The 12,229-nt window shown below is 38.5% G+C and overlaps 1 protein-coding gene across 4 annotated transcripts in view; it reads left to right on the top strand.

Moving 5' to 3' along the window:
* Positions 1 to 8,469, top strand: part of BTBD3 (BTB domain containing 3) — a 36,176-nt gene extending 27,707 nt beyond the window's left edge. For 2 of the 4 annotated variants that reach the window (XM_003905079.4, XM_009216553.3), the window contains exons 2-5: positions 191 to 458; positions 948 to 1,038; positions 1,578 to 1,696; positions 4,496 to 8,469. In XM_003905079.4, coding sequence (XP_003905128.1) covers positions 191 to 458; positions 948 to 1,038; positions 1,578 to 1,696; positions 4,496 to 5,528 — 1,511 coding nt within the window. In that variant the 3' untranslated portion in view covers positions 5,529 to 8,469. The remainder of the gene's footprint in view (positions 1 to 190; positions 459 to 947; positions 1,039 to 1,577; positions 1,697 to 4,495) is intronic. The other 2 variants (XM_021921231.2, XM_021921232.2) reach the window with 1 other exon arrangement.
* Positions 8,470 to 12,229: the final 3,760 nt, after the last annotated feature.

The following is a 12,229-nucleotide window of genomic DNA, read 5'->3' as shown; positions in this document are numbered from 1 at the left end:
GCCTGGCTGAGAAAAGCAGCAAAATATCAGCTTTGTTGGTTTCAGTTAACCTCTTAGCTCGGGCTAATCTCTTTTCCTTGATGCTCAAACCAATTTGGGATATCTAACTCTAAAGAGAGACACACTGTACTCATGGTAGATGACAAGGAAAAGAACATGAAATGTCTCACCTTCTTCTTGATGCTTCCAGAGACGGTAAAGAACAGGTCCAAGAAAAGCTCGAAGAAAGCAAATACCAGCAGCAGCAGTAGCAACAGCAGCAAGTTGCCGCCAGTTTGTTATGAAATAATTACCTTGAAGACTAAAAAGAAGAAGATGGCTGCTGATATATTCCCCCGTAAAAAGCCAGCCAACTCCAGCAGCACCAGCGTCCAGCAGTACCACCAGCAGAATCTCAGTAACAACAACCTTATCCCGGCCCCAAACTGGCAGGGTCTTTATCCCACCATTAGAGAGAGGTAAGTGTCGGGCTAGTCTATTTACTTTAAAAGTTTTCCTGTGTTGAAGTTTCTGCTTTTGCAAAACCTGTAATGTATTTTAACACAAATCTGTGTTTCCTCTTTTCCCAGAAGCTTTTTATTGGTAATGGAAAATTGCCTTGTATCTTTTCCAAAACAGTACAGCTGTTTTCCTCTTAGATAAAAATGTTTTTGCAAGCTGCAACATTTAAGTGACAGGGTTGTCTGTGGGCCATAGAAAATAAGAACCTTTTATTTGTCCTTAGTTTTATTAAAAGTTTGTATAACTTTTATTTTAAACTTTAGTTACTTCCCGTGTGTTTGCAATGATTATGAACAGTTGTTTAGTTAGAACCTTTATTTGTTGTTTTGCCTTGAAGTTACTGAACTGTTGCTTAGCTTGCAAGTCTTTTGTGGGTTTTGTATATTGGGGAAGGGGGTATTAAAAATGCAGGCTGCTGTGAATTAATGAGTTGCCTCTGTTTATAGAAATGCGGTGATGTTCAATAATGATTTGATGGCAGATGTACATTTTGTGGTTGGGCCACCAGGTGGGACTCAACGGTTGCCAGGACACAAAGTAAGCAACAGCTGCATGACCGGTTTAGTCCTGATGTTTACAAAGAGGGACCCTCTCCATAAGCCTGTAACTTGGTGTGGGCAGCTTGCCGATGTCAGGCAGTGCATGTTTTACTCGATTAGGAAGAGAGCGCACCCTCTCCAGAGGGCTTTGCCACGCTTAATTTTTTCTTTGTTTCCTTCTATACTGCTTTATATCTCACACATCCCCTCTTAACCCTCCAGTCATGGGAAGTTGTTGTGACAAGTCAGAAAAGTCGTATGTTTACCCTTCTCCTAGAAATCAGTTATGTAAGCTTTTATTGTATGTATTTTGTAATGAGGAGACGTGTGCGTTAATCTCTTAAAGCTTTGAAATAATTAGCAGCATGGTCTTATGCTTCCATGGCAAGCTACCCTGTGTACCTTGGCTTTTTCAAAGCAGTGGGTTTAGGTATGCTATGTTTACTAAACCTGATTGCCTAGGGTTGTTTTTCTGCATTGATTTGCTGGAAATGCCTTCAATTTAGTGTATGAAATAAGATTTCCCTTTCTACACAGTATGTTTTAGCTGTTGGGAGCTCTGTGTTCCATGCGATGTTTTACGGAGAACTTGCAGAGGACAAAGATGAAATCCGTATACCAGATGTCGAACCTGCTGCTTTTCTTGCTATGCTGAAGTAAGCATCATTCGTGTTTTTGGAAAGAGTTTGTTTATGCTGTATTTGTACCCTGCTGGTTTCACAGTTAAATTTAAGTTCTGCATAACAGAAAAGAAGACTGATGAAGAAAGAGGGTGCTGCTTACCTTATAAATGTTTTTGGAAAAAAACACTTTATCTTTCTGTGAAAAGCATATGGAATTATGCAGCATTTATAATCGCACCTTGACATAGAATTTGGGAGCAAGTGGCATGTGTAGTGTTGATTTTTAACAACTTATAATTAAAGACAAATAACTTTCTGGTATTAGCATTATCTAATAGAAGATGTTCTCTCTGAAAGCATTGTGTGTGAAAAAGTCTTTGAAGAAGTAAATGTTCTTGCTTCACAATTTCAGAAATTAAGTACCTTATTTAAGTACCACCAGTTGGGAGATTTCTGAGTATTCTAAGAGTTATTGTCTCCTAAGAGCAAATGAAAAACTTACTATCTGTTGAAATAATCTGATCTTTGTGTATACATACATATACATACTAATATAAAATCAGACGCTCTCAAGGTTAAAAAGTATTTGCATTTGATATTAGAGGGGAAACCTTAGAAAGATATGGATAGTCTCGTACAGTTTCATGTGGATTTATACAGAAAAACTTTCATTTGTAATATAGAAATATGAAACTGTAAGATACATTATGTATTTATAAAAAAGATAGTTTTCTGTCTGGTGGATCTTCTGCAGGCTCCAGTTTATGTTAACCACGTTATAGAATCAGCTTCTTTATCATATACGGTACTAGACAATGTGGTAGTCCACCAAGTGATCAAAATCTAATTATTATTCTAAATAGTATTTATATGATTTTTCCTAATCTTTATTCTAGCACAGCAAAGTATATCACTTTAAGGTTATCGTTATCTGTTGCTCTAGGGATTTCAGTTCATTGGAATAAGTAAAATGTTTGTTGAGAAAAGTATTCAGTGGGTCAACAAGTTGGACAATACTCCTACATATAGTTAAAATGTTGCCATACATTACTGTCTTCTGAAAAATAAGTACTATAGTTAGTTCTAGAACCTAAAAGTATTTAATTCCTTATTCATATTACAGTATTGAAATCTAATTGTCACTGACAAGAACTTTCACAGTGGGAGGTAGGGAAATTAAAGGCAAGTGAGCATGTGAAGTACCAAAATGTAAACTAATCTGCTACTTTTAACCTTTATAATCTTTTGGAGATGTATGTACAGAAACCAATTTTACCTGCAAGGATCCCCACTGCATGAAGTCAGCTTTATATTTTTTACAGCGTTTTCTGTTGCTGAGGAGATTGCTAGCACTAGTTCAGCATTTTGTCTTCTCTGCAGTCAAGTAGGATGTTGTATCATTCCTGATGTATACATAATTAGGAAACATGAACAAGAATGGCAGAGAATTACATCTCACCTAAGTCATTTGATTAATCATTTGACAAGTATCTTTTCCCACAGATGCATTGCCTACAGTATATGTTGATACAGCTTATAAAATTATACATGCAGTCCACAAAATGTAAGATCAGAAATGAGTCAGGTGCCATTTGCTCTAATGCTGTAGTTGTGAAAGTGGTGGCCTGCTTCATCGAGTATGAGTAGCCAGTATTCCTGGGGTTGTCAGAAAAAGAGAACAGCTGCTCCCCCTTGACAGTTCCAGGGTAAGAGCTCGAAAGTGCTGACCGTGCTCTAGGATCCTCCCCAGGGTCCTGGCTCGCGGTCAGAGCATCACTGAGTCGCAGGTGTCTTATCAAGTGGCCTTGCCATCAGTAGGTGACTTAGCCTATCATAGAAGAGAAAGGTTCCTGTGAGCAAAAAGGCAGGTTTCATTTGTGATCGTGGACTTTTTTCTCATTGCCATCCTTGTGTTTTTTTACTTTCTTATAGAAGCTATTGCTAATTTCTTAAGTTATACGTGTTTCGCTAAGGTGAAATACAATAACTAAAGGAAAACTCAAGATAAAGTAGCTGTAGACCTCAGTTAGAAGAGACGCAGATGATGACTACCTTTACATGCCTCTTTGGGAGACTGCTGCTGTCTCCCAAAAAGTATATCCCATGAAGTGTTTTATCTCCTGAAATAAGGACAGAAGCACACAATTAATACATATTTAAGCTTTCCTACTTTGTCTTTAAATATATCTGGAAATAATGTAATCTTTAATTCTGAAGGTAGAAGGAATGTGTGGAGAAGGAAGAGTTTTGAGTTTAAAAAACAAAAACAACTAAAAAGTCTATTGCTTTCTATGTAAAGTTAACTGGAAGACAATATTGCAGTCCATACTTGATAATCCTTTGAACTTGGAACTATTTGGAAAATATTTAATCTCAGGTTTTATTTTGTGTTTAGGAAAACTGCAAAAGCATGAAGATGCAATAATTGCTCTTAAAATATAATGAGACTATTCTTGATTAAATATAATATAGTATATATAATAGAATTTTGCTATTTTTTTTGTAATGTTGACTATTCAATATGCAGTTCTTTTTCAGTTTCAATAGCTTCTGTTTTGTTGAGATGACACTGAGTGCAGCTTAGAAAATAGAGGCTAGAATGGTAGCACAAAGTTAATATCTTTAATTACTTTACAAACTTTACTACTGGGTTGAAATATTAATGATGTATTAGTATGTTTCAGATGTTCCTTTACTCTCCAAATATATTTGTAATAACTGTCACATAAGATGATGTTCTCAGAACAAACTTGAAAGTGGTTGTATCTTTTCAAATGAGTGGTTGTACTCATTTTGTGAAAATTCCACTTACATGTTATGTGCTTTTTACAGATATATCTATTGTGATGAAATTGACTTGGCTGCCGACACAGTGCTGGCCACACTTTATGCTGCCAAAAAGTACATTGTCCCTCACCTTGCCAGAGCCTGTGTTAATTTCCTGGAGACTAGCCTGAGTGCCAAGAATGCCTGTGTGCTCCTTTCTCAGAGCTGCCTGTTCGAGGAGCCAGACCTGACCCAGCGTTGCTGGGAGGTGATTGATGCCCAGGCTGAGTTAGCTCTCAAGTCTGAGGGATTCTGCGATATCGACTTCCAGACACTAGAAAGTATTCTCCGTAGGGAAACTCTGAATGCCAAAGAAATTGTGGTTTTTGAGGCAGCTCTCAACTGGGCTGAAGTAGAATGCCAACGACAAGATCTAGCGTTGAGCATTGAAAATAAACGCAAGGTCCTAGGAAAGGCACTTTACTTGATCCGCATACCCACAATGGCCCTCGATGATTTTGCAAATGGTGCTGCACAGTCCGGAGTATTAACTCTCAATGAGACCAACGACATCTTCCTCTGGTATACTGCAGCCAAAAAGCCTGAGCTGCAGTTTGTGAGTAAAGCCCGCAAGGGCCTTGTCCCCCAGCGCTGTCACCGATTCCAGTCATGTGCCTATCGAAGCAACCAATGGCGCTATCGGGGTCGCTGTGACAGCATCCAGTTTGCAGTTGATAAAAGAGTGTTCATTGCTGGCTTTGGGCTGTATGGCTCCAGCTGTGGTTCTGCAGAATACAGTGCGAAGATTGAACTTAAGCGGCAGGGCGTTGTCCTGGGGCAGAACTTGAGCAAGTACTTCTCAGATGGGTCCAGCAATACCTTTCCGGTGTGGTTTGAATACCCAGTGCAGATTGAGCCAGACACCTTCTACACAGCCAGTGTGATACTGGATGGCAATGAACTCAGCTACTTTGGACAAGAAGGCATGACAGAAGTTCAGTGTGGCAAAGTGACTGTCCAGTTTCAGTGCTCCTCAGATAGCACCAATGGCACTGGGGTACAGGGAGGGCAGATCCCCGAACTTATATTCTATGCTTGAAAACTCACTTCCTGAAGCAGCGTGAGCTCCAAAGTGCACATCTGGTTCCAACTTGCTTGATGCTTAGCTCATCTGCAAATATGTGATCAGTGCCGGTAATTTGTAATGAATGAAGCAGTAGGCAGATTCTAATTTCTTTTAACCTTTTAATTATGTACAGGCAAAAATGCAGCATTCTGCTTTTAACTATATGCTTAAAAGAGCTAACGTTCTTATTAAGGCTTTGTGGTTTTTAGAGTTGCGTCTATGAACCTGGGGAGATTATGTGCTTTCCCAAGCGTTCCACCATCCTCTCAGTTTTGTCCCTCTGAAGATAATTTTGGATCACCTTGAATTTCCTTTTGGATGCTATTTGATGAACAGAAATAAAGTGATAACAAGAGTTATTTTTAAAAAGAACTCCTCTTACCCCCCAAAACAGATAAACCTCAGTGTACAATTTTGAAAGAAGTTTTGCCTTGTAATGAGTAATAATTTAGAAAGTAGACAGTGGTCATGTTTGGCTCTTGTTTTATTCCTTTTACATTTGCTGCTTCTGGGATTTAAAAAAATTCTAAATTCATAAGATTGTTGGGTATTAAACACTTCAGAGTATCAATGTAAAATTGGAAAATAAGGAATTGGGGGCATTTGTTTAGGCCGTGACTTCTACAAGCAGATTTATTTTCTTTTAGTTTAGAAGACAAAAGATTTCCATACGGATACTTCTTTTAGAAGTAAATTTTTAAATTTTATTGTCAGTAGAAAAAAGTTAAAGTCCTACTTATTTAAACTAAGACAGTTTAAAAAGGAAGCCTAAAAAAGACTCAGACTACAAATAATTGATGGCACATAAGAATATGCAGTTCGAAAAAGCCAAACTCTTCTCTCCACTTAGCTTTTGATCCCCACTGTTTGCTTATTTGTATAAGTCATACTGTGTAGAATTTCTATTTTCTTTCTCCCCATTAAAAGAGGACCAAACAATTCTTTATACAAATGGAGTAGCAACTAGTTTTGTAGCACTACATTTAATGTAATGAGATACCTTTGTTCATTTTTTAAAATTTGAAATATTACTTTACCTGATCCACTTTGATTATATACTATATTATTTGTTAATTTTAATTTTGTCCTGTTCCTAGACTGCTAGAATCTGGCCCCTGGCCATCTTAAAGTGCCAACATATGCCTGCAGGGTTTATAAAAAATGGTCTGGAGTGACACATTTGATTATACCTAATATTCACTGCATCAGCATCCACATCTAGCTCTCTTACTTGTCCACAGATAATGTAAACAAAGCAGGGAAAAGCTTATTAAAAAATTCTCCTTCGCTGCTGGCTTGTGCTGGTTTAGTGCCTGTGTCCCTGGCAGTGTCCAGTGTGTTCGCTTCCAGTTGAAGTATCCATGTGTTTCTGGGCAGCTTTCCTGCTCAGTGTGATCCTGAGATGGCTTCCCCCCCGCCACCCAGAGTGTGGTCCTTGGCCGCCTCCTGCTCCTGCTCTGCAAGCCTGACACTGGCTTGTCTGGAGCCAGGAGTTAGTCCTGGGGTGTGTGTGTGCCTGCGCACCCATGCGCATGCAAAGTGTGTTTGCCAGCTCAGGAACTGTCTCCTCTCTACCTGGCTAGTAAGAGGTAAGACAGTAATGGTCCTCCTGCTGGCCCCAGCAAGGCCCATAAGTGACTGCCCTTACTTATTCACTGTGCCTCTGGGCCACTTTTTCCCCTGTAGATGTGGGCTTTTTGCCTTCAGCTGACTTCCCTGAGGGAGGAGAACACTGGATTATTGGAAATGTTTTAATCACTCTTGCCATTACCTACATCTATTAGCATTGATTATGAAAAGCTGTTACTGATGATTATAAATTAGTATTTCCAGGACAACTTTCTAAAATTATAATTATTTCTTATTAGGGAGCTGACAGGTAGTTTGGCAAAGCATTGATGTACAAAGGTACATTTTCAATTAAAAAGCATACTTCTACAAAAGATTTGGTTTTTAAATTATGGTTAAACATTTCAGCAACTCATAGCTACCATGCAAGTTGGTAGACCTTACAAGAAGGCACTTGTTTTTAAGCCAGAGGAGAAGAAACTTTAATTGCATCCTATCAGATTGTTGAGGTGGGTGTGATAGTCTTCGAGTGCAGAGCGTTCATTCACTAACACTCACTGTCAGTGCCCATGTTAGCTCGCTGCCTCCATGTGACTAGCGAGCTGCTGGTGAAAGTCATGTGAAGTCCTGTACACTGTGTATAATGTAATTTTATGTTAATTGTTAATTACTTTAAAAAAGAAAATCTACCATCTGATTGGCTGGTACCGAGAGCTGTGGGTAAAATTTGAAAATTGTATTTAGAGCAAGAAGTTTTACATTTTAAACCCTATTCTCCTTTATGCATTTTCAATGAAATGGAATGAAGGCTAATGTGCTTGCTTTATTTTCTTTTGTAATCTTGGATTTTGTAGCTTTTAAAACTAGAAACCATTATTCTAACAAAGCAGGCAACTCTACTCTATAAACACAACTTTATTAAGCAGAATACACTGTAGATGCTTTTCCCCAATGTATCTGGCTGACAGTCTTTGTCGTTGTTCATCCTGGGGATAAAGGGGAACTAGGCTAGCAGTTCTAATGTGACATTCTTTAAGCATATCTTAAAATAGTATTTAAGTAAATGGTCTAATTTCTACATAATTATTGCACTGAACTGTCTTTTTTGTTTATTAAGGTGTTTAAATAAGCTCAGCTAATTCAAGACACTGTAGCCACTTGTGCATCAGCGTGCTTGAATTTAGTAGCTTACAGCATTATTTATGAAGGAAAAAATACATAAATATGAAGTACCTCATGTTGAATGTTATTGTACTGTATTTTTAATGTAACAGTGCATATCTTGTTAGACACATGAATGTGTATAATCATGTTAAATGCAAATAAAATAAAACTAGTTCATAGATTTGTTTCCCTTAGTGTTTTTGTCACACCCTTGAAATAGTCAAAAATTTATTCTGGCACTTTTGATGCCACTACATTTTGCAGAGATGGTTTCGCAGAGGCATTTGTTAGCTAAGTGTTCAGATATCTTTGATCCCTAAAGAAGTAAAAATTTGAGGCAAAAGGATAGCAGAACAATGAATATGTTAATGACTTGCATTGTTCAAAGCCTGACTGTTAATGAGGAGTGAATGGATGCATTTATATTTCTGTTATGGAATTCCTGGTTGGCCAGTATTCTGAAGCTATAGTTGCTCAAGTGTCTAGATCTTCCTGTACTAAGCAGGGTGTTGATACTGAATGACATCTGGCTTCTGATATGACCAATGCTGCTTTTTCCTTTGTTACGGTAGCTTAAGTCTAGGAATTAAAAAAAAAATGGCATGTAAGAATTTTGAGTATAGTTTTTACATACTCAACTAGTTTTCCATTATATTTCTTTATATCAAGTATTTATATACGCACACATCCACATACTCATACATAATTACACACATACACTTTTTTTTCCCTGCAGTTTCTGATGCTTTTCTACTGCAGTTTAGTGTGAAACCCTGTATATTTGCTTAACCACTTCATCTACTCAGGGTTCAGTTTCCATAGCCTGTCTGCCCAGAGGAGTTTTGTAATTACTCCAAAGAACAAAGACACTGGAACTCTCCACTCTCATCAGTTCAATCACAGTTATAACCTGAGTTACAAAGATCTTTAATCTCTGAAAGCCTTAGCCATTATCTCTTCTTTGTTGCCACTTAATCCATATATGTTTATTTTCATTATGCCAAGACAATTGGGAACAATCCTCCTTCATTGTTGGGACTTGGGATCTACATGTCAAGGACACTGTCTTCCCAGTTGACTCTATAACTTGCCTGTGAAAGCCAAGGGCTTACACTTGGAAGAAAACAGGAAGGAGAAAAGCATTCCTGAGGAACTAAATGGTATAAAATATGGAGGCCAAAACAAGCAAGTTGCCCTGAAAACCTGTAGTTAAGTGTTTATTAGAGCAGGGTTTTGAGTGCCTTTGAGGTGCTTCAGTGAAGATGAACACACTTTGTGGATTCCTCATTAGTACATTTCAACATTTTTACGGAACCATTTACATTTATTGACCAACTATTCCCTTTGCTCTACGCTTCACTTACCCTCTTCTTTTCAGAATATGTGTTCTAAAAAACTAATACCAGGGAAAATTTCCAAAAATATCTTCTTCATTTATTTCCATAACCAACATAAACACTGGTGAAAAGTTTCTCAACTAAGAAATTGCCAGGGAGGTGAGATGGAAATACCTGTGAAGAAGTGAAGACTGTGGCCGTCCCTGCCACACTTCAAGCAGTGTAAGGCACTGGCAGCTACGGATTGGTCTCCGGAGAATGCACACTTTCCGAACTTGGGCATCTCCCCCTGATGCCTCTTAAACGTTTTTTGAGATGTGAAGGGCAGTAGGGAAGGTGTAATTCCTATGTTTGCCGACCCGAACTATCCTCATGATCATTGTTTACATGCCCATCTACTTCAGTGTCCGGTGGACAGCAGTTTTGCTAGCAGATGCTGCTGTTATATGCTCTGCCATCCAAAAAGTCCCTAACCTCAAGACAGGTAGTGAAACAAAACAACCCACTCTTTGTCAAACCTGTACTTTACATACATCTGCGTGTAGGACATAATAAAAGTTACCTAGTAGACTACTAGCCCTTAAACAATACTCTTAAGATCTCCCTTTAAGCTGTTGGTAGTAACCAGAGTGGGCATGTGTTCAAAGTTACTATAAGGATGATGTCCTTTTTTACTTCATGTGACAACAGTATGGAAAGTTACTTTACAAATTAAGACATATTTTTGTTTTTATGACTGGTGGGCAGTTTTATATTTAGTAAACTCTCTTTGATTTCAATGGTTTTAGAGTAAAATTACACCTGAAAGAAATTACAGATAAGTCATACTAGTGGCCTCCATGTTAGCTTTGACGTGGAGTACTGCAGCAAATCTGTGAGCAGCCTGGAGTATGAAGACTCTTTTGTGAGAAACTAGGAAAGTCTATAAAATATTTTGATATGTAGCAGCCTTTATTGTGGCTATACAATATGAAGTTTCTTTCCTAAACTATGTTCAAAAAGTCAAAAGAAAAATAGTGACTATTTAGGGAAACACAAATAATCTTTCGAAGCTTGAAGCAGAGGGTACATTCTGCTATACTGTAGAGTATGTAAAAATGTGCTTTTGAAAGACATTCTAGTTGTCTTTGGGAATTTTCATGTTTGTGCTTGTCTTAAACAATACTAAACTTTAAATTATTTTAGCACCCCTTATAATTGTGTTGATACAGTGCACTGAATGTTAACTCAAAATTAAAGGCTGTCATAGATCTTCAGCCTTCAAGAAAAACTCCAAGAACATTTGGAGGCATTAATGGAATAAAGAATATTTTTTTAATTTTGTTGCATAATTTAGCTCCCCAGAAGAGAAGGTTTAATGAATCATTCAAGGGATCAACCCACCGTTCATTCATTCACCAATCATTTATTGATCCTTTGCTTCATCCCAGGCAGTCACAGAGGTGCCAGAGAGTCAGCGACCAGTAAGAGGTGATGCGGCATGCCTTGGGGAAGAACAGGAAGTTTCCCAGAGGAAATGACGCTCGAGCCGGGTTATAAAGGATGCATTAGAATGATCTTCGTGAAGACTGGTGATGCAAATTGTCATGAGAGGGAAGGAGGGGGATGAAGGGAATTTTGGAAGAGGAAATATCAGTGGGGACAGAATGGCAGACAGCTTAATACAGTTCAGTAAAGGGAACCTGTGGAAGAATGAGGCCACCTACTGTGTGCCAGGTTTGGAGTAGGATGATCAACTGGGCAGAGGCGTGAAGTAAGCACTTTGTGGATTCAGCTAAATTATCTGGCTTTTATCCACAAAATAAATCAGTGGCATAGAGATTCACGTATATAGAAAACAACAGTTTGGTGTTTTAGAAACAGCTTTGGGAAGGGTATACCAGATCAGGCTGGAGGAAAGGAGCAGTTCAGGCTGAGAGATCCATGCCAATGCCAGTGAAGGCCAGAGGGGCTGGGGATGGAGAGAAGGATGGAGGTCCTAGAAGTGTGGAGGGGAGATCCCCAGGGTGCAGTGGGGTTTTCAATATCCAGTCAGAAAAGGGCTTGCTGAAGAGGGACACAACCTCTTGCCTTCCATTTATCCTATGGAGAGGGAAGGCAAACAGTTTTTTCTCTACCATCCTCTGTAGGGAGTGGTATGTAGATATCCACCCTTGATTGTGTCTTTACAATCTTTTAGGAAGAAGGTAAAACAAGAGTCCACAGGGTAGAGGTTAGTAGCTCAGACCCTAGAGCCAGACCACGGCCTGGTTTTGACCATGGCTCTAACCGCAGGTGACCTCGGAGAAGTTACTTCACCTCTCTGAGCCTCATTCCCTCAAGAATGACAGCAGTAACAATAGTGCTTTCTCAAAATGGTCATCATGACTATGAAATACATTATTTCTAAAGCACTTACAATAGTACCTGGCAAACAGGAAGTGCCACATAAGTGTTCATTAAGTGAAACAAAATGTTAAAAGCCACAGATTAAACCCATACACTTGCCTCATTTGCATTTATGAGAACCAGTTTACTTATAGTTTATACATTTAACAATTTGGATCAATGCAGACAATTAAAAAGTGATTTTGTTGCTTTTTAAAATTGCTATGGTCAATAGGA

This window comes from Papio anubis, chromosome 16, assembly GCF_008728515.1.
Source record: "Papio anubis isolate 15944 chromosome 16, Panubis1.0, whole genome shotgun sequence".
Lineage (NCBI taxonomy): Eukaryota > Metazoa > Chordata > Mammalia > Primates > Cercopithecidae > Papio > Papio anubis.
The sequence above is the reverse complement of the archived record's forward strand: the minus strand, read 5'-3'. Positions and strand labels throughout refer to the sequence as shown.